General features: G+C 37.0%; 1 protein-coding gene across 1 annotated transcript in view; it reads right to left on the bottom strand.

Annotated features, from left to right (window-relative positions):
• LOC131043594 (uncharacterized) overlaps positions 1-23,558 on the bottom strand; it is a 93,179-nt gene that overhangs the window by 26,054 nt on the left and 43,567 nt on the right. Inside the window, exons 3-6 of the mRNA XM_057976826.2 lie at positions 19,279-19,522; positions 1,021-1,216; positions 830-886; positions 475-562 (exon numbers count right to left, since the gene is read on the bottom strand). Coding sequence (XP_057832809.2) covers positions 475-562; positions 830-886; positions 1,021-1,216; positions 19,279-19,522 — 585 coding nt within the window. The remainder of the gene's footprint in view (positions 1-474; positions 563-829; positions 887-1,020; positions 1,217-19,278; positions 19,523-23,558) is intronic.

Below are 23,558 nucleotides of genomic sequence, written 5' to 3'. Positions count from 1 at the left end.
TGTTTGGGAAAGATTAAATTCCTGGATGTTGAATTGGAGGTTGATATGTTAGGCGCCTATTTATTACAGATATACTATAACCTGTTTTACCCCTTCCTGCTTTAATCAATTCAATGTGTAATATAAGATGCAGATTTTAATCAATAAAAAAAATGTCTCAGCAACTCTTAGAATCCAGGATTTTGATAAAATATGGTGGTTTTCAAACAAAAATTACTTCAAAAATGTGTATGAATCGTAGATGAAGATTGATCGATGATATCAGTTTAGCCATATAAGCCTTAATCTGAGAAAGATAAAATCAAGAAGCTATATTTAAGTGTACTTTTTCAGCAATGTGATGCATCTTGAACATCTATACACAATTTTTTTCCAAATATCATGAAAAGAAAGAGAAAAAGAAAGGTCACGTGACAAGCAATCAAAATCAAAAGAACAAGGCAATAATAAAAAATAAAAAATAAAAGAACCAACCATAAGATGGGTTATGTCGAGATACAATAGGACTTTGATATCTTCCATCATAGTGCCCATGATGATTTGAAGATCTTTTACTTGAAGCCTGCAAAGCACAAAATAAGAATAGATAAACACCTTGACCCAGTAGCTTGTGAGAAGACTGTAGTTCTATCATACATACACCAAAACAAATGGAACAAAGTCAAGATAACATGAACAAGCGCCTACTCTTTATCAATTGCATAGCCAGATAAGTAGTGTGCATCGTAGAAATCTTACTACCTATACTTACATATCCAAGCAGCTCACCAGAAAATTAATAAGAAACAAATGATTTTATTTGATTAGAAAGAAAATGGACAAGGAGTACCTCTTCCAGAGCATTATGAAAATCCAATCTTGGAGTACATCTTTTTTCCCCAAAGCTCTGCAAAACAATTGAAGGTAATACAAATGTTGCTGAATTTAAATTTTGGCAAGATAAAGTGCTTATCTTAATAAAGTTAAGGCCTTACAAGTTGATAGTGCTGTACAGAGAAAACATCAAGGTAAAGCACTTACCTCTGCAGGCCACCATGAAAATTGAGCACGCTGAACAGTTTTGGGTGACAAATGTTTCTGCTTTTCAAAACAGCCCAAACCAGATTTCTTCTCATGCAAACTATAACTATCAGCAGCATCAGAGCCAGTGAAACTTCTGGGTATTTCTACAAAGTGATATTGATTTAATGTGTCACGTGCCATTTCCTCCGCACACCTGACAATAGCATGTCCACCCACTCTTAGAAAATTGAAACTAACTTGTTCATAATCTAGATCCTTCTACTATCTAAGTGCTGGATTCTCTTTCCAAATTGAAAGAAAATATGCTCAGCGTAAAGTAAAGCACACCCAATTCAATGTAGAATTCCAAGTTTTATTTTAGCGTCTGGTTTTGGGAACATATGTCAAAAAGGTTATATCCAACCACAATAAACTCTACAAAAATCCTGCTCCATGGAAAACATTTGCAATAAAGATGGATGAATAATATTTACATATTGAAACAAATATAGTGACATAAATAAATATTTCCTAAAATTTTAGTTTGCTGTTAATTTTGATATCAACATGCTTAACCTTGATTCTAGGTTATGAGCCTTCATTACCAATTTTTTATTTTGAAGGTAAAGCTAAAACTTCTATGTTCCTCATAAACTAAAATTTCTATGTTCCTGGGGGACATGTCCCTAGGACTTTTCCAAGTGTCTCCATGCCAGGTCTCTTCAAGGACACCTCTGAAACATCCCCAGGCCATCCAGAAATGGTTTGGAAATTGCAGGAAACTGCACAGATATCCAGCCATCCCAACCAGAAAACTGCTGTAAAACACAGTTGCTCATTTTTCCCTTCATTTGTATAAGGGTTTGAAGGTGTAAATGAGAAAGTACTGGTCAATCTAAGCAGAAACAGAATCATTTCACACAGCTCATTAGCAATGTGCTCACTATAATCACCTACATTTCAGCTATGAAAGAAAGCAGCAGAAATGCTCAGAAAATTTCACAGCAGCACTGCTGTCTCTTGACTTATAAGAGGTGTTGCACAAACAACAGTGAGATTTGGATCAAACTGTAGCATGTGATATATTGCTATTGATACAAAAATAGAACAAATGAGTAATTGATACATTTTAGAATTGTGCATGTTGGCCTATGAATGTGATTAAGATTCAGCATAGAATGAAAACAAGAATAATAATAAAAAAAGTAATGAAGGTAGGCTGTACATAAAGGTGGAGGTGATTAGAAGAATATTATTTAGATTTGGTCATCCACAACTTCAAAAAATAATAAAGCACAATAGACCAAAGGGGTTAGTGGATGCTAAAATATGTAGCTTAAATCTGCTTAAACACATCCCAATTGGATTTTTAGGAAGAGATTATAGATGTTAGCTGCCTACTTTTTGTCAGTTTGTAGTTGTAGCCTTTAGGCCTTTTCATTTTGTCGTATATACACATTGGTAATAAAAATTCAAATGATTAGACACTAGAATTTTGTTAATTTGTATGCCAAGTTGTCAACTTATAAATTTTCAATTCAGCTATAATGTTTCATAATCTGGCAAATGCTTTATCAAAAAATATTTGAAATTTCCTATATTTTTAAATTTTGCCTACTTTTTATATTCCCCATGCTCCTAGAAACACATCTATGTAATGTCCCCTTTTGGGATAATCCTAGATCTTGCCCTAAAATCACAAGTTCAATTGAAATAAGGAATGTAATATAGTTATCAAAATTAATCCTAGTTTAGGTCCTACAACCATGTTAGATAATACCTGAAATATAATTCATAAGATCATTCATTTCTATTAGGGTTAGGGATTCAACAACAAATATAAATACATATACATATATGTCAATAATCATCTTAACCTACTTAGGTAAACCATGCAACTTGTTGATCTTAGAAACTAAGCACCAATAATTCCATTTCCATTAATCAACCATTATAGGGTTTGGAAAGTGTTGTGACATTTTCACACATCGCCCCATTGCAAATGGGGACCCCTACTTTTTAGGTCCTCTTGGTCTTTTGGCTTTTGTTTGTTGGATCTTTTCGCGGCAATCTCGTCAGTCCTCTCGGTTGGCAAGTGTTTGGGGGTCAATATGATTAAGTCTGAAGTCGTTAGAGTAAATTTGGCCAAGTTTGTAACATGTTTTGTCCATTTTAGGGTTCTGCCCTTTAGACTTGGATTCAAGGCCTTTCCTTTAGGGTTTTGGAAAAACTGAACATTGCATTGGAATCGAGACCCTTTAAAAAACCCACTAGTGAAATTTGAACAAATTCTGAGCAACTTTCTATTTTTAAAATTTTCCTATTTTTTAGGGATTTCATTGCCTCCCGGATTGTCTTTATTTTGCCAAAAATCAAACTTACTATTTTTAGTAAGTGTCGTCTCGTCCTGTTTTGCCCTAATCTTAACATTTTGAAATACTTACTATTTATAGTAAGTCTATTCTTGGCAGGTTCATCAACAGGCAGGGCTCCTAGCACTGAAGACTAAGCATTCCTAAACATTTCTAAATCCGGAAAGTTTGAAAAAGCAAGCAATTGATCAAAAAATGGTTGTCTAAATTCATTCCAGAAATGGAAGGCATCGAGAAATCCTCTAAGGTAGAGAAAATCCACTTCAATTCCAAAGAAGTGCATCCAAAGGAAGGTGGGCACCAAACGGGGTCTTGGAGGAATTTTCCTTCCAAGACCAAATTCCTGCAATTGGTCTGAATGGCGCTCATGTTGGGAGTTGGGTGCTAAAATGGGGGTGTGGAGGAATTTTCCTCCACCCCCAAAATTCCTGTACCTTAGCAAATCAGCACCCAGGCATGAAGAAGGGCGTGCCAAAATGGGTGTATGGAGGAATTTTCCTCCACCGCCAAAATTCCTTCACCGTGTGTTTTTAGCACCCAAGTTGGAGATGAAGTGTTGGATGGGTGTAAGGAAGAAATTTCTTTCCGAATGAAGAATTCCTCCACAACATGAAATTGACATTGGAAGAGAAGCATGGAAATCCCAATCAAGGAAGAAATTGCAAAATTCTTTCTTAGAGAAGAAAATTTGCCCAGGATGAAGAAATTTTGAGGCAAGGTAAAAAATTGGTCAAGGGAGAGAATTCTCTCTCTTGGATTACGAAACTCAGAAATGAAAAAATTCCTAAAAAATAGGAAAAGTGACAAATTGATCAAAAACCTCCTTCAAGACAAGACAAACACAAAAACACAAGAAAATTCTTTCAAGATAAAATTTTCTCTCTCCAAGAATTCCAGATGTGAAGGATTCCTACAAGAGCAGATAAATTTGTTAAATTTCTTCCAAGGCAAGAAAATCTTTCAAAATGTCTTCTGTGAGCCCGGAATGGAAAGATTCTTGTCAAGGATGGGTTGGTAACATGCAAAGAGAATATTCCATATTCATGAAGCACAACCCAAAAAATTATAGTTCCTATGACAGCGGGGTCCACTTGCATGGCGAGAATCAATTGAACGCATGGCAGCATGGTGGCGCATTCATTGCTGGAATATTAACCAAATGGTGGTTGAGTCAATGCATGGCGAGATAATGGAACATATATTGCATGTGGCCAATTTTGGAGATGGTGGAGCATTCAGAGCAATATGGGCATATTTATGGCATTTATGATTTATTGGGCGAGCTTGATGGATGATGATGCATTTAATGCACAAGTGGACGCCATTTTTGGCATGCAAGAATTTATTGTTAGTGGGTTTGATGGGCATTTAATGAATATTCCCACCTTGTTGCATCATGTGTGGAGAATCTTTTAGGGCAAACCCTAATTAGGGTTTTGCATGTAATCATGGCTTGAGGCCTATATAAAAGGGGTGACCCCTTCATTTGAAAAAGTAGGGAGATTCGTATGAAATTGTTGCGATAAGTTTTGTTCTCTAATGGTGTTCACTTAAGTTATATTTCATAACTTGCATGGCTTCACCTTCGTCACTTAGAGTAGAAGTAGAGTAGTGCTTTGATTTCAATGGAGAATGTAATGGTGTTTGACGAATTTCCATGGCTCATACTTTTTGCTTCTTGTTGATTATAAGTTGCAATGTAACGATAGCCTGAGCCACTAAATTTGTGCTAAGTTCGATTGTGGATAGTCATTTGGATTGCACCATTTTGGGTATTCAAATGCACTTTCTCGATTTGAAAATTCTTCAACATCCTTGGAAGATTGCACCAGTTCTTGTGGACTTGTAGTTAATCTTGGCGAAGCAGAATTTGCTTTATTTGGAATCCGTCCACTAGAGCACTATCTATTGATATCACTACCCTTAGGAGTAGATTTAGATCCTTCTAAACCCTTTCCCTTTTAATTTCAATCCATTCCAGTTCAGTTCATTTGAAGAAGAAGCATCGCAGAATTGCCACATCCGATGATGAAGTTCCAGCCACAGCAAAGAAGTGAAAGAATGATTCAAACGTAAGTCCCCTTGGATTACCAGCATATCACATCAAGCCAACTGAGTCACATCCACTGCATAACCGAAACCTTGGAGTCAGTCATTTGAACCTACTACAATCTTAGCATACAATTGAACTTTGATCAAGAGAGAGTAAAGTGACCGTTGGGCAACTTTATTTTGTGTTAGACGTAGTCATAAAAAACACAACAACAAAGAGGAAAGCCATAAAGGGGTGCCTGGTTATTGTTTAGCCCAATTAAGCCCAAGAGTACACAGCGCCTAACCAAGACAACTCGCCCCTTGGCCAACAAGCAACGGGAACATCCATCTTTGATATTTAATTCAAGGGAACTCAGGTCATTGAGGAAGACTTGCTCAGCCCAGTTAAGCCCAAGAGCACGCAATGCCTAACACAAGCGGCAGGAACATCCATACTTGATGATTCCATCCCTTGGGGTGGCCAACTTAATTCAGGGGAACCCATGTCCACCACCTTTCCCTAACGTAATTCCCTCCACTCCCACCATGATAGTTTGTGGGAATTAAGAATAGATAATTTATTTATTAAATAAAGAAGCATAATCAAATTTATTAATATCTTGGTAAGAACTAATTAAAGAGCATTATATAACATGTACTCATGCATACCACAATATATTTTAGATCCAAACAAGGCTGTATTCTGATTTGCAGATCTCTTTCTTAATTACCAATATGTCTTTTATCTTCTTTGTTCTTCGATCAGCTTCCTTGATGCTCTCTTTTGATGTGGTCTTCTTCATTTTCTACCTTAATGTCTCTATGAAGAGAGACAACCCTTGGGAAGATCGCTGACCCTTAAGGGTGGTCATACCCTTTCATAATGATGCCTCTTCAAGCCTAATTTCTAATTGTTATCTCTTCAAAACCCATCACTGCCTTGGTTATTTCTTAATCGCTGTTTTTGTGTGCTTTTTGACTATTTTAATTGCTGTATTTGTTAATCACTGCTTAACACATAATACGTGTGTTGTTTTGTCCTTACACTAATCATCACTGCTGCTTGTTTTAGTTGCCTTTCAAAAAGATAGAACCGCTTCTTTTAAAATCTTTCTTATGAAATCGATCACTGTTTTAATATATGCATTCGGATAGAAAATCATGAAGTCTTATGAATAAGACGATTTTCTTGATTATTGACATCTTTTCATGTCGAGGGCATGACACTCCGCCCTTCCTGAGATTGCTTTGTTAAACAATGGTATTTGCATAATTTATTAAAGGAATGGAATGTACATAAATAAGCAATTACATTGTTGAAGTTTCCTAAAGAAACATTCGATAACTGAAGACTAAATTAGAAAGAATCTAATCTACCTATAATACATTATTGACCATTAAATAAGATGAGCAAATATTAATCTAATACCCTCCCTTAATGGCCAATCTATCAACTACAACAAGTTGCCCCCTAAATTTTACAAACTTGTCCGAGCTCAAAGACTTGGTGAGGATGTTTGCAGTCTGATGCTCGGTTCAAACATACTACAACTGAACTGATCTGTCTTCGACAAGCTATCGGATGAAATGATAGTGAAGCTCAACATGATTGGTTCGTTCATGGAAGATTGGGATTTTGGCAAATTTGAGCACCCCCTGATTGTCACAAAAGAGGGGTGAAGGCCCTGATTGAGACATTTGCATGTCAAAAAGCATTCTTCAAAGCCAAACTGCCTCACAAGTTGCTTTAACAGTTCCCCAATATTCTGCTTCAATCGAGGAAAGAGCTACTGCCTACTACTTCTTGCTGGTCCATGTGATTGCATCTGTTCCCAAACTAAAGACATACCCAGATGTAGACTCCCTGTCATCAACAAAACCTGCCCAATCTGAGTCTATGAAACCAATAAGTGTAGGATCTTTGCTTCTGCCATACAGAATGCAAAGTCAGAAGTGCCCTTCACATATCTCAGCAAATGCTTCGCTACAACCTAGTGTTCAGCTTTAGGAGTTGTCAAGAAGCGAGAGATGTAGCTCACTACATAACTGAGGTCAAGTCTACTGGCGGTGAGATAAATGAGACTACCCACTAGTTGCCTGAATGAGGATTCATACACCACACGTAAATCTGAATTGGCTAACCACTTCAGCCCTTTTTCCATAGGTGTAGAGGCACGTTTGCAATCCTACATCTAAAACTTATCGAGTAAACTCCTGGCATACTTCGACTGAGAGATAAAGATACTACCATCGGTCTGCCAAACCAACACCTAAACAATAATGCAAAAGTCCCAAGTCTGTCATGTCAAAGGACTAGCACAAACTTTGTTTGATCTACTTGATCAAGTGTCGAACTACCAGTAATAATCGGATCATCAACATAGATGACAAGCACAAGAATATCACCACTAGTATTTTTGACATATAGATTGGAATCGAAAGGACTCCTCTGAAAAACCTTGATCACTGAGGGACTTTTCAATTTTTATGTACCAAGCCCAAGGAGCTTGTTTCAGGCCATAGAGTGCTTTCACCAGTCTGCATACCTGGTGCTCTTTACCGGCAACCTTGAATCCTGGAGGTTGCGCAGTATAGACTTCTTCCTACAACTCACCATTGAGGAATGCACTCTTGGCATCCATTTATTTAACTTTCCAACCAAACTGGGATGACATGGCAACGACAAGCCGAATTGTACTCATTTTGGCTATAGGAGCAAAGATCTCCTCATAGTCAATGCCTTCTTTCTGTGAGAACCCTCTAGCAACTACCCAAGCCTTGTACTTGTCAAGGGTTCCATCAACCTTACACTTAACTTTATACACCAATTTGCAGCCAATGGGCTTTATCCCACGTGGAAGATCAAAAGGACCCAAGTGTTGTTGTTCAAAAGACTATGGTGTTCAACTTCCATAGCCTGTTCCCACTCAGGTATACCTTTTGCCTCTACATATGTTTGAGGCTCATAAACACTGTGAATGTTGGCCATGAGAGCAAAATTAATTGTATGTTATTGTTTGCACTTGTTTCTAGACAATCTACACTCAATGAGCTCATCCTCGTGAAGATCACCAATAGTCTTGGCCTACCACTTAGGCCGAAGAGTAGAAGTACCAACATCTAAAACAGGTGGATCAACATCCCCAAGAATGTCAATAACAAAGTCATCAAGATGCTGCTCAAGAATCTCCTGAGGAAAGTCGGGTGGTGCAACAACATGTCGAGGAGACTCCACAACTTCAAAGTCAGAGTTTGTTGTATCCCTCCCATCAAGTGGACCTAAGGGAAGACAAACACCCAAATCCTTAGCCTTCAGAGGCTGATCCTCAGGGCTCAAAACAAGAGAAGAGAGCTGAAAAGGCCCTCGTTCTTCATCAAAAACATCCCGACAGAATATAAAACGATCAATGTCTACATCAATCGATTGGTAAGCTTTATGATTATCACTATACTAGGTGAACATGAGTTTCGGACTCTAAGAATCCAGCTTTGTGCAATTAGCATCTAGAATCCAAACATAAGCTGTAGAGAAAAAGACTTTTAGGTGACTGATTTTCGGCATCCTTCCAAACCAGGCTTCCTCTGGAGTCTTCTTCACGACCTGTGTGGAAGACTAGTTCAAAAGATAGACAGTTGTGTAAACTGCTTCTACCAAAAATTTCTTTGGGACACTTCTATGTTCCAACATAGACCAAGCCATCTCAGTTATTGTGCAGTTTCTCCGCTCAACAACACCATTCTGCTGAGGGGTGTAAGGTGTGGTAAGTTGACGCGTAATGCCATGATGTGAACAAAAGTTGGAGAAATCAGAGGAACAAAATTTCCCCTCCCCCCCAATTGTCTGACCTAAGAGTTATTATTTGCTGACCAGACTCTTTTTCTACCAAGGCCTTAAACTTCTGAAACATGCTAAACACCTTTGATTTTTGTTTAAGAAAATACACCCACATTTTGTGACTAAAATCATCAACAAATAACAGAAAATGCCTGGACCCAGTAACTAAAGAATTATTCATTGGTCCATAAATATCACCATGAACCAACTGTAATACCTTGGAAGCTCGTTGAGAATCAACATCTGAAAATGGAGTTCGATGTTGCTTTCCAGCCTAACAAGCTCCGCAAACTCCATGATTCTGAGTTTGAATCTCCGATAGGCCAACCCAAAATAGCTAATAGAGGTAATGTATATTCAAATGCACATACCACTGATGTCAAAGATTGCTGATAGAAAAACTTTTGGCTGCCATGGCGTGCTCCTGAGAATCACCAGTGTCAACAAGTCTATAAAGATCATGATCCTCAATACCCATAGCAAATGTAGCATGAGTCTCCCGATCAACAATACTGCATTTGTGTGAACTGAATACCACATCCAACCGGAGAGAGTGTCTCATAATCTGACTGACAGAGAGAATCTTAAATTCCATGCCTGGAACATAGTATACATTGAGGAAAATTAAATTCCTCCCACCAGATTGAATCTGTGCGTTGCCCTTTCTGACAACAATATACTCTTCCCCTCCTCCAAAGATCACCGAATCAGTGAACGGCATATATTCTGTGAACCAATCCCTCCGATGAGTGGAGTGTCGAGAAGCACTTGAATCGATGTATCAAGCAGAGGACTTAACATGATTTGCAGGTCTTTTAGCCATAAAGGAGGAAAAGGCAAATTTCTTCTGCTCAGTGTGCTCTACAACATTAGCCTTCAACTAGGACCCTTCCCTGCTTCTTTTGTTCAGAAGTCAAGTGTTGCCTACAGTCTTTCTTCATGTGACCGGACTTAAGACAACAATTACACTAAATGTTCTTTTTCTTGGAGCTCTCCTAGGATTAACTTGAGCCAATCTGTCGAGAGGACTAACTTTTCCCTTTCTCCTTAGCAAATGATTTAGCTGGGAAGGCTTGTTCTGTGGAGGACAAACTAGCACTGCTACCAAACTGTTGTTTCCAACAATCTTGCTGCAGAATTTTGTTGCAAAGCTTTGGAAACTTCAAGTCAACATTAGTTGAAGTAATGTTGAGCATCTCAATAAAGTGCTCATAAGACTTTGGTAGACTTTTCAGAGTGATGAATACCATGTCTTCTTCCTCCATCTTTCGACCAATCACCTCCAATTGATCACAAATGTCCTTGATGCTCGTGAGATGCTCCTGCAAAGACATCTTTTCAGCCATAATTATAGAGAACAACTAGTTCTTCAAAAAGAACGCACGGCTCTTGTCTGATGTTTCATGGACATCCTTCAGATGAGTCCAGATCACTACAGTTGTCTTGCCTGATGGCACTTGAGGTAGTTAATCATCAGTATCTTAAAGTTTGATAATTATCACGGCTTCCCGATTGCGCTCATCAACTTTGTCTGGTCATGTCCAGCTATTGTAGGACGAGTTTCCGAACCCAGAACGAGTGCATCAAGGCGGCGATATTCAAATATGGTCATAATTCGCTACTTCCAAGTGTTGTAGTTGCGACCATCAAACCTCTAACTACCTTCCAACATAATGTTGGTCAAAGATGCCATCTTTCATGCTTTCTAAGGCATTGAAAACAAGGTAAACAAAAGAAGCAAAAATTTGATTAAAATCTGATTACATGAAACCCGAGGCATATATCCCAATGCACAAAAAATAGAGACATATTCTAAAGCGCGAATTCCAAGGCAAAAATAGCAGAAACCCAAAACCCTAAGTGTTGAGAACAAAAGATTTGATGTTTGTTTGGATTGGTAAAAACCCTAGCCACACAAAAAAACACCCATATTTCAAAAAAGAGAAACCACAGCAAACCCTAGGTCAGATTTATAGCAATTTTGTTGCCAAAAGCCTAGCCACGTCTGAAAAATAACAGACTTTGATGTTTACAAAAATAAAAATAAAAATAACTTAGCCGCAAAGCATTACCAACAATTTAAAAATCGCGTTTGCAAAAAATCAAAAACCGTGCCCATTTCAGGAACCCAAAAAAAATTGCAGTTTGTAAAAAAATTCCAACTGCAACTTTTGAAAATCACGCAGAATAGAAAGCGTTAAGGACCGAAGTTACAAAGGACGCAGGTTGTAGAAGAGGCCGAGGGTTTGTAGATGCGGACAAAAACCCGTGAAACACGAAAAAATGTCGCTCAAAAAAGGCCGCGCACAGGTTTAAACAGAACGCACAAAAAAAGCAACGCACGGGTTGGGAGAGCCGAAGTCACACAAGCAAGAGACAACACAACCACGAAAAATCGAAGTAAGAAAATGTTGCCACAAATAGAAGGATGAAAAAACGTCACGAAAAATTCCAAAAGAACCCTTCGAACATGAATGGCGCTGTCCAAAACATGAACAAGTGCCAGACACGCACACGGAAACCCCACGGGCTTGCACAAAGTCCAAACACAACGCGGGAAAAACACTCAAAGAAAAAAAATTCAAAGCTAGGAAAAATTTCACTAAAACATTTTCAAAAGAAAAAAAAATTAGAATTACAAAGTCTTCAAAGTTTTCTTATTGTCTCGCTCTAATACCATGTTAAACAATGCTAATTGCATAATTTATTAAAGGAATGGAATGTACATATATAGGCAATTACATTGTCGAAGTTTCCTAAAGAAACATTCGATAACTGAAGACTAAATTAGAAAGAATCCAATCTACCTATAATACATTATTGACCATTAAACAAGATAAGCAAATATTAATCTAATATGCTTGTCCTCAAGCAAATTCAAATTTGGATGATCGAAGATTTCAACTCCTTCCCAAGTAGCATCTTCTGTAGGTAGGCCCTTCCACTTAACCAAGTAGTCAGAGATGGTTTCATTCCTCACTCTCTTTTCTCGCACAGCAAGAACAGTTTCAGGTTCCAAAATTAACTTGCCCTCATCATCAAGTGGGGGTAGTTCCAAACATGGGGTAACATGTCCTAGCACCTTTTTGAGTTAAGATACATGAAATATACTATGGATCCTGTTGTTTGTTGGTAATTCCAATTCATAGGCTACCTCACCTATCCTTCTCAAAATCTTGTATGGCCCATAGAATTGGGGTTTGAGTTTCTCGGCTCCACTGACCTTGATTGAAGATTGCTTGTATGGTTGTAATCGTAAGAAAACCAAGTCCCAATTCCACATGTCCTTTTGGTTTTGTTCCAGTAGCATAAATATTTTGTTGGTTCTATGCGTGGTGTATATTGTCCTTAAGTGTGTTCATAATATCCATGCTTTGCTACACTGAGTCCTTGTCCTTGGTACACGACTATCTTGGAGGATCAAACTTCCAAATGAGGTTGCCTCATATCCATACAAGGCCTTGAATTGGCTCATCCTTACTGACATATGATGGGTGGTATTATAACAATACTCCCCAAGGTGTAGCCACTTGATCCATTTATTTTTTTGTCTTGTTACACAATTCCTTAGGTATCCCTCTACCCATTTGTTTACAGTCTTTGTTTGTCCATCAATTTGGGGATGATAGCTTGTGCTTGGAGTGAGTTCGATCCCTGCAAGACAAAAGAGTTCTTGTCAAAACAAGCTAAGGAATCGACTATCTCTATCACTAACGATGTTTTTGAGGAGGCCATGTAGCCTAAAAAATTCTTTGAAGAAGACATCGGCTACTTGAGGATCCCTATAATCGGTGGATATTAAAATCAAGTGTGTGTATTTGGTAAGGTGATCCACCACTATGTATATGCAATCTTTCCCTTGCGCTTTTTGAAGTCTGGTTATGAAGTCTATAGAAACACTCTCCCATTTTTGGTTAGGAACAGGTAGTGGTTGTCGGAGATCTATTGGATGGGTTTTTTCTACTTTATTCCTTTGGCTAGTTATACATTCTTGGACATGTCTAACGACATCTTTCTTAAGGCCCTTCCAAGAGTAGTTTTCTCTTATTTGATTATAAGTTTTGTAGTACCTTTGGTGGCCCGCTAAAGGATTGTCATGGTATTCTCTAAGGATCTTGTCCTTCATTTTTGAGCTTGGTACAAGAAATACCCTATTCTTGTATAGGATAAGTTCTTCCGCTACATTGTATTCTTCACTTTGCGTATTCCCTTCTAGGATGTCACCGGCTTGTGGATCCTTGTCGTACTCGGCAATAATGCCATTCTTCCAACTGCGGAGATGCTTGTCATGGAGCATAGATGGGGTCGTCGTGAAAGGGCATCACCTACAACATTGTTTCTCCCCTTCATGTATTTAATATGAAAGTCGTAAGCTTGTATCTCCATTTATGTTGTCTATCATTTAAATCTCTTTGGTTTAGGAAAAAACTTAGACTATTATGATCGGTTTTTACAATGGATCTCCCACAAACTAGGTATTGCTTGAATTTGGCTAAGGAATGCATGATCGCTAGCATCTCCTTGTCATGTATGGAGTACCTTCTTTTGGTTTCCTTTAGTTTTTTGCTTTCAAAGGCTTTGGGATGTTTGTTTTGCATTAATACGACTCCAATGCCTTCCTCAGAAGCATCACATTCTAACTCAAATGGTAAAGAAAAGTCTGGGCTTGCTAAGACAGGACAAGAGCTCATGACTTCCTTTAGTTTCTCAAAAGCTTGTTGTGCCTTCTCATTCCAAGTGAAAGCACCCTTCTTGGTCAAATCAGTCAATGGGGCTGTTAACTTTGAAAAACCCTTCACGAATCTTCAGCAGTAGCTACAGACTCCCATAAAGCCCCTTAGGTGTGTTAAGGTCTTTGGCTTTGACCAGCTTCTTATAGCTTCAATCTTTTACTCATCAACGCTGACTCCTTGAGCACTACTTTTGTGTCTCGGGTATAAAATTTATTCCAACCCAAATTCACACTTGAATAGTTTGGCAAATAAAGATTGTTGTTCAAGTATCTCCAGTACTTCGTCTATGTTTTAAATGTTCTTCCCAAGTTTTGATATAGATCATAATATCATCAAAGAAGACTAAAAAAAATTTCCTTAGTTATTTTCTAAAAATGTGGTTCATAAATGATTGGAAGGTAGTAGGGGCATTTGTTAGGCCAAATGGTAAGATAAGAAATAAGTGTCCAAAATCGCATCTAAAGATTGTTTTAGGGACATTTTCTTACCCTAATTTGATGGTAACCCGAATATAGGTCAGTTTTTGATAAATATACTGCTCCATGAACTTTGTTGATCAGCTCATCAACCCTAGGAATGGGGTATTGATTTTTTATGGTCTTTTTGTTAAGTGCGCTATAGTCAATGCATACTCTCAGGGTGCCATCTTTCTTTTTTGCTAGCATAACTGAAAAGGCAAATGGACTAGAGCTTGGTTGGATATGTCCCATTAACAACTCTTTTATAGCTTGCTCAATTTCTTTTTTATATTTTTGTGGATGACGGTAGGGTGTGGTAATAACAGGTTTTGCCTCTTCCTCTAATTCAATGGTGTGCTCAAAGCCTCTATTTGGAAGAAGACCTTGAGGAATGTTGTCAAATACCTTCTTATGTTTCTTTCAGATTGGTTGGATATCAATGTGAATAATTTTGCCTTGGGAAGAGGATTTGTCAAGAATCATGCATTGGGCAGCCCATTCCCTTTGACCATGCCTAAAGATCCTTTCCATCTTCTTGGATGAAACCATTCTTGGTGAGCCATCAAATAGTCCTCGTAAAAGGGCTTCTTGCCCATTGTGTTTGAAACGTAATTCCAATTTTGGGAAGTCTAGGTAGAAGCACCCCAAGGAGTGCAACAATGGTCCAAGATCACATCGGCAACCAATTTTACAACATAGAAATCTTCTTTGATGGGATGTTTTCCCAAGGTGATCTTTTGTTGTGGGATCTTCTTGGTGCATTGAGCAGTGGATCCATTAACCCAGGCTACCTTAAAGCCCTTAAAATCTGTTGTTTCTATTTTCATTTGTGTAACCAGATTTTCGTCAATAAAGTTATGGGTTGCTCCACAATCCACAAGGGTGGTTACCTTTTGTCCTCCTCAATTACTTTTGATTCGAAAGGGTTGGTGTTTGGATACCCTTGAGATAGCGGCTATGGTTCCTTGTTCTTCTTCATCGCACTTCCTTCTCTTATTAAGATTTTCCTCTCATTCTTCTTCATCGGAAGGTGCCTCCATATTACATGCTTGGCTTGTTTTCCCACATATATGACCTGGTTCTCACTTTTCTTGGCACCTATAACACAAGTTTTTCCTCTTAAGGTCTTTTTGGCCACAAATGTCCACGATCCCATGTATCTTTGCACTTGAAACACAACCTTTTTTCTCGATTGTCTTCTTGTTTACAAACATGTCCGCATTCCCATTTTCCCTTACAATAGAAGCATAGATTTTTCTTTTGAATCTCTTTTTAGATCATCTTTAGAAAGAAATGTTCTTTTACACCCATCCCGTCCATAGAAGTGTTTATCTTTTGATGTCGCTTTTTTAGAGTAACCTATTTCCTTTGTTTTGGTGGCATCTAGTCGTATGGCTTTTAGGATTGCATCTTGGAGAGTAAAAGGATCAAAGGCACTTACTAGGCCCCGAATAGATTTCGATAGTCCCTCAAAGAACAAGTATGTGAATCTCTTTTTGGTTATTCTGGGGACCATGATGGAGAGCTTTTGGAATTTTGTCACATAGTCCTCCACGGTTCCTTCTTGCCTTAATTGGGTGAATTCTTTGAAATACCTCTCTGAATGCTTTTGGTCAAATCTTTCAATGAGTTTGTTGGTGAAGTCATCATAGGACGTTATGTTTTGATGGCCTTGTGTAACCAAACCATGGTGCCACCAGTCCTGAGCAACCCCTTATAAATGTAGTATGGTGAATTTGATGGCATCCTCTTCCATCATGGGGTTAAGAGATAGGTATGTATCTAATTTTTGAATCCATGTGCGAGCAAAAACCTTTCCTAACCCATCAAAATTTGGAAGAGTTATTTTGAGTACTTTGTGAAGTAAGACCCTGTTAGGTTAACCCCTTACCCTTCTAGGATTAATTCTTGACATTGCCTCACAAAATTCTTTTAATGGAATGTTTCTCCTAGTTTCCCAAGTCAAGTCTTGAATATGATTCAGCAAGCTCCTCTAAGTTATGATTTCGTTCATTAATTTCTTCTTCTTCTCTAGTTGGCCCTTCTCTAGGTATAATGGGGGGTCTAGTTACCCTTGGAGTTGACCTTAGTGGGGTTCTATTATTTTCAAAGTGATTAGAGTTGGCATCTCTCCCATTGATTTGGTTGGGTTTAGGATTATTGTTGTTCATATTTTGGATGGCATGGAGAAGTAGTTGTGTTGTTCTCTCATTTTGCTCTGCAAGAGTTTGAGTTGTTTGTTCGTTGCACTCCATGAAGACCCTCAATTCGTTTCCCACTTGTTTGCTCATTGTATTGTTTTGAATGGGGTTATTGGTTGATGCAAGTTTCTTCTTTTCTTTTTCCAATGCTCTTTGAGCCCTTTGGCTAAGTTGCATCAACTATCTTTCGTCCATTAGGCTAGGTGGAACGATGCTCTAATACCAATTCTATTGTCCCCTATTGGGATGATCCTAGATCTTGCCCTAAAATCAAAAATTCAGTTCAAATGAAGAATGTAAAATAGTTATCAACATAAATTCTAGTTTAGGTCCTACAACCATGTTAGACGATACTTGAAATATAATTCATAAGATCATTCATTTCTATTAGGATTAGGGATTCAACAACAAACATAAATATGTCAATAATCATCTTAGCCTACTTAGGTAAACAATGCAACTTGTTGATCTTAGAAACTAAGCACCAATAGTTACATTTCCCTTAATCAACCATTATAGGGTTTGAAAAGGAAAGCCATAAAGGGGTGTCTGGTTATTGTTCAGCCCAATTAAGCCCAAGAGCCCATAGCACCTAACCAATACAACACGCCCCTTGGCCCACAAGCGACAGAAACATCCATCCTTAATGATTCCATCCCTTGGGGTGGCCTACTTAATTTAAGGGAATCCGGATCATTGAGGAGGATTTGTTCAGCCCAATTAAGCCCAAGAGCATGCAACGCTAACCAAGACAACTCGCCGCTTGGCCCACAAGCAACACGAACATCCATCCTTAATGATTCCATCCCTTGGGGTAGCCTACTTAATTCGGGGGAACCCATGTCTACCACCTCTCCCTAATGTATTTCCCTCCATTCCTGCCATGATTGCTTGTGGATAGATAATTTAATTATTAAATAAAGAAGCATAATTAGATTATTAATATCTTGGTAAGAGATATTTAAAGAGCATTATATAATATATGATAATATACATCCATATTGCATACACTAAGCATACATATCAAAGATGTACTCATGCATACCACAATATTTATTAGATCCAAACAAGGTTGTATTCTAATTTGTAGATCTCTTTCTCAATTACTGATTTATCTTTTCATTCTTTGTTCTTCGATGAACTTCCTTGATGCTCTCCTTTGATGTGGTCTTCATTTTATACCATAATGTCTCTATAAAGAGAGAAAACTCTTGGGAAGATCGCTGACCCATAAGAGGGGTCATACCATTTCATAATGATGCCTCTTCAAGCCCGATTTCTAATTTTTATCTCTTCAAAACCCATCACTGCCTTGGTTATTTCTTAATTGCTGTTTTTAGGTGCTTTTGAATATTTTAATTGCTGTATTTGTTAGTCACTGCTTAACACATAATATGTCTGTTGTTTTGTCCTTACACTAGTCATTGCTGCTGCTTAACTTAGTTTCCTTCTAAAAAGATAGAATCGCGACTTTTATTATCTTTCTCAAGAAGTCAATCACTGTTTTAATATATTAATTCAGATAGAAAATCGTGAAGTCTTATGAATAAGATGATTTTCTTGATTATTGACATCTTTTCATGGCGGGGGCATGACAATCCCCCCATTTCCTGCCATAACTATTCTGGAAACTTGGTGGAACATGGTAAAATTCATGACAAAAGTCACATATACGGCAATCATTTGCTGACTAAATTCTAACAGCATAAGATACTCTATACTTATAGTATGCTATGGGGCAATAGATCTGAGATGACTCACAATACCTGATAAGTTATAAAGTGAGGATTTGACTGAGAATTAGACACAAACAATAAGCATTGGTCATATATGCATATAACAATCCCATCTGGTTTATAATATCCATAACTTTTTGTCTGGACATTTCTGAATCAGGGAACTTGTTGTGAAATTTGTTAAAACGTCAGTAGCATAGGGTTAGGCAAGATTTGTATCTTTTATTCTTTACTATTTAACCATAGACAGGTAGGTCTAGAGTCAAGTTCAAGCAACAGGAAAGAGTCTAGCAATTCTTGATTGATTAGCCAGCTACTTAGTTTGCTAGTATATTTCTTGAAAAAGCAATGCTGGCATATTCTATCTTTTTGCCAAGTGTAATTTTACTAGTATATCACTATACACAATAGAACTTATAACTATTTATGCAGTATATTATACAGTTGACTTACATTGCCCAACCGTCAACCATATTCTTCCCTGGCTTTGGTTAAAAGTTAGGATCTATATAATGTTACTTAAATTTTAACTACAGAACATAATTTCCTCTTTAACATTAAGTCTAGCATCAATAGCTGAAGTTGCTGTCAGACTAACTGCAGTTCAATTTCAAAATATGAGACAGTTGATGGTCTACCAGATTAAAAATTCATCTTATACTCTGTTCCTTGAGACAGAAAAAACAGCACAGGAAACATAAGTAGGTAATATCTTGATATACAAGGATTCAAGACTCTAAATTTGTATTATAACCTTTCCTATGTAAAAAATGGCAGGTGAGATCTTGAACAAATTTGTTGAAAGAAAAAACTGGGCAAAATCATTTTAACTAATTGGAAAATTTGTACAAGATAGAAAAATACTAGGTAAAGACAAATATCTTTTAATCAATAATCTTTTACGAACCTGTCTTCTGTGGAATCTGAAATTGTACTCTGAGTGGCTGATTCTAACTCTCTACACGACCTCTCTAATCTTTTACAAACATTTTCCTTGTTCTCTCTCTCCAGAAATATCATATTCTCATCCCGGGATATGTTATGTCCTCTCCTCTGATGCTCTGAAATTGGTATTTCATAAAACAGATTGGTTTTTCTGGCAAAAATACTACGTGAGTTGTCCTTGCTACTTGAACACTGAGACATGTCACCTGGTAATATCAAACAGATATAATAATAAAATTATAAATGAAAAAAAAAATAGCAAAATTTGCTAGTAGAACCAAATATGACTAAAGCAATATTAATAATTATCATATTATGCATGGTTTCCAATTATCATCCTAGTCAGCAATATTTCTATGCCATCACAAATAACAAATCACAATTAATTTTCAAGAAGCATATACACAAAATACAAAATCAACTCACCTTTTTAGTCTTGACCTTTAGTTAATCCATTTTTCACATGAAAAAATTTATGATCATATGTTCAAATATGACATACAAGAATCTCAGATAAAAATGCATCAAAAGGATATCAATATAATTAGAAATCAGAATATACTACACAAGATTGACTTACACCACTCTCTCAAGCAATCTGCGAAGATCTTCAAAATCCCACAAGTATGCATAATCTCTAACCACCCAAAGACACAAACATCCTTCTCTCTCATCAGTGCTATTTATGCTCTAATGCTTTTCTCTGAGGCCTAAAACTCTATTCATAAAATCATGTTCATTTGCTCTTTACAAAACATGATATTTCAGCTAGCACAATTTCAGGATCTACTAGCCAACTTATCCTAGTCAGTTATTTGTCTTCTCAAACCATCTTCTTCAGCCTCAAGTAATTCCAGTCTTCCTCCTGGCTTGCATGTCCTTCCTCCATCCTTTAAGCATTTACAAAATCTACATTGGTATTTAGGAATTTGATTTGTACTAGCATACCCTTTCTAATGCAAGGACTGTTAAGTGTTATGTCATCAAAGTTACTGGAAACATCATCATGATCTTTATCATTCTCAATTTATTCACAGATTACTGACCTCCAGCATCATCATCCTATCCTGTGAATCGTTGTTTCCCTTTTTTTCTGTAGCTGGAATTCAGTAACTTTATCTTTCTGGATGTGCTGCTTTCCCTCTAATTCATTCTTTTGTATAAGTTGACCTAATTTATTCTATGCATCCATACTTCCAAAACCTTAATCTGTCACTTAGAACAACCGAATCTCAGTTTAATATCTTTAGGGACATTGCTGAACAAGTTTTAAAGTGGTGTATTTCAGCAGACTACATGCAAAGTTTTCAACCTAGCGTCCCTCATAGGAACATGTAAGTTGCTGTTATAGCCAGGAAAACTCTGCAGCTATAATCTAAAATATAATTTGAAACTTTGAAATATGCATTTACAGTTTAAACTGCCTCTGGTATAAACCAAAATGCTTTAATACCACAAAAATGATCCAAAATCTAAAAACAAAAAAAATTCAAACCAAAACCTGATCAATGAGCTCCATGGTGAAATCTGATAATTCTTGAAATAGAAATTGCCTTCAAAATAATCTGAAATATTAATGTTTAAAACTCAAACTGAAAAAGATGAACTTCCACCATAGCAAGCAACATAACTCTTTTCTTGTCTAACCAATAGACAGAACAGCCAGAAGTCTTTAATGGGCTCCAATATTGATGACAACAAAATCTTTCAATGTCTTAAATGTTGGTCCAGATAAACTACACAATGTTGCATTAAGAAGAGATTATCTATTACAATAAGTATAGCCATCCTTTTAAGGCAAGAAATCTCTCTCCTGTATTTACTATTTGGGCATACTTCTTGAATCTAAATATAGAACCCTCCTAAAAAAACTCTTTACTTTTTTCTCATAAAGCAGTCTTTAACCTTCCTATGGCTTTATTTGCTTTATTGCTCTAAAGCAATTTTTACCCTTTGCATAGCTTTATTTTATTTTATTTTTTATCACTATAATAGACTTATGTTTCATTCACTTCCAGTTCCTATATTTAAATCTTCGTTCACATATAATAAACTTATTCTTTGTTCACTGAACACAAACTTATTCTTTGTTCACTGAACACCCTCTTATGTCCAGAGTCTACAACCATAACGCATTGGACTAATTACAAAATTGTCCTCTTCAATTGCTTTTTTCTGCAAAGGAAAATGAGTGCTGAATGTCAGACTATTTTGCAACCTTTCAACAACTTCATGAACTTCTTCAAATCTTGTCCAAAGAGCATATGGCCAAAGACAATAATTGAAAAGATTGGTTAGCATAAATGGCAAAAAGAGCATATCTTGTATAGACCTATATGAGCTTTCCATATTTTTCTTCCATGTCCCTTGACCACATAGCTGAGAAGAAACTTCTCCCAATTTCACCTCATAAAAAGATAATTGTACTAGATTATCACCCACTGCATTTATTAATACTAATGTTTCCTTAATTGTACCCTCAACATCCCTTTTTCAGTTTTTTAAGTTGGAACAATTTAGAAAGAACTTTGGATTTACTTGGATTGGATTAAGACCATCCATCAAACTTGACCAACACCTACAAATATTTTTAGTGTTTTGACAAGATTTATCCTTGGAAAATAATTAAGAGCTCCGATGTTTACTTAAGCAAATGCTTCTAATGCCTATATTGTGTTTTGTGAAGAACCTTTTGTTGATGTATAGCGTCAGTCGATATCCTTCTATGGGCTGACAGAGCAAATCAAATGTCTAATGGCCTATTCGGCCTTAGACATTTTATGGTATCGATCCATATTAGGACATGTATACCGATTTAATATTGGTATTAAATAAATGCAAAAGGAACAATTAAAAATGTCAATTAAGCAACACGACTTGTTAAGTATAATTAACACATATTAAATCGACTTAGATCTCCACCATCCTTGATGAATGAATACAATGTACAATGAGAAGACGTGTTCTTTCTTGAAGAAATCCGACCCTTGGAGAAGGGCTTCATTGGCGGGTATAAAGGGAGAGTATATCTCCCTTCCTTGGCAATTAATCGATACATAGTCATACAACAAGCAGATCAAAGTAGATATAACCTTCAGCTGTTCCCATTATTCTCTCAGCAGTCCATTGATTATCATCTACAGCAGATCGTGTATCCTTCTTCAGCAAAACGTGTGCTACCTTCTGCATATCGGGTTCTTCATCAGCAAGTTGGAATCTCACATAAAGGCAGATCTAACCTGTATCATTCTTTGGAAGTCTGGACTGCATCTATTAATATTCTAGCTTCAAAGTGTGAAGCATTATTTGTAAAGACATATTACTATTTTGTCTAATATAATACAAGACTTTAGTTGCTGGGTTTTTCACCTTCAAGAGGAAGGTTTTCCCAGGGTATACAATGTGCAATTGTGTTGAATTATTGTCTATCTAATCTGATCACCAAATTTAACACCTTTTTGTCACCAAGTTTGCTTGCAACTCTAGACATTACCATTCAACTTCAAGGCAAATTTTAGGTGTAGATTTAACCAATGGAAAAGTTGCAAATGTAGTAAAACTTCCCCCACCTGTGGAACCAGAATTGGCGGGTATAAAGGGAGAGTATCTCTCCCTTCCTTGGCAATTAATCGATACATAGTCATACAACAAGCAGATCAAAGTAGATATAACCTTCAGCTGTACCCATTATTCTCTCAGCAGTCCATTGATTATCATCTACAGCAGATCGTGTATCCTTCTTCAGCAAAACGTGTGCTACCTTCTGCATATCGGGTTCTTCATCAGCAAGTTGGAATCTCACATAAAGGCAGATCTAACCTGTATCATTCTTTGGAAGTCTGGACTGCATCTATTGATATTCTAGCTTCAAAGTGTGAAGGATTATTTGTAAAGACATATTACTATTTTGTCTAATATAATACAAGACTTTAGTTGCTGGGTTTTTCACCTTCAAGAGGAAGGTTTTCCCAGGGTATACATTGTGCAATTGTGTTGAATTATTGTCTATCTAATCTGATCACCAAATTTAACACCTTTTTGTCACCAAGTTTGCTTGCAACTCTAGACATTACCATTCAACTTCAAGGCAAATTTTAGGTGTAGAAAATGGAAAAGTTGCAAATGGAGTAAAACTTCCCCCACCCGTGGAACCAGAATTTACCAGCAGAATATAATCATTGCATCTTCCCATTTCCATGTCAATCTTACTGCAATAGGAGGATAGGTAACATTTATCAATCC

Source organism: Cryptomeria japonica, chromosome 1, assembly GCF_030272615.1.
Source record: "Cryptomeria japonica chromosome 1, Sugi_1.0, whole genome shotgun sequence".
Lineage (NCBI taxonomy): Eukaryota > Viridiplantae > Streptophyta > Pinopsida > Cupressales > Cupressaceae > Cryptomeria > Cryptomeria japonica.
Note: the sequence above shows the minus strand (reverse complement) of the source record. Positions and strands in the feature narration are given on the sequence as shown.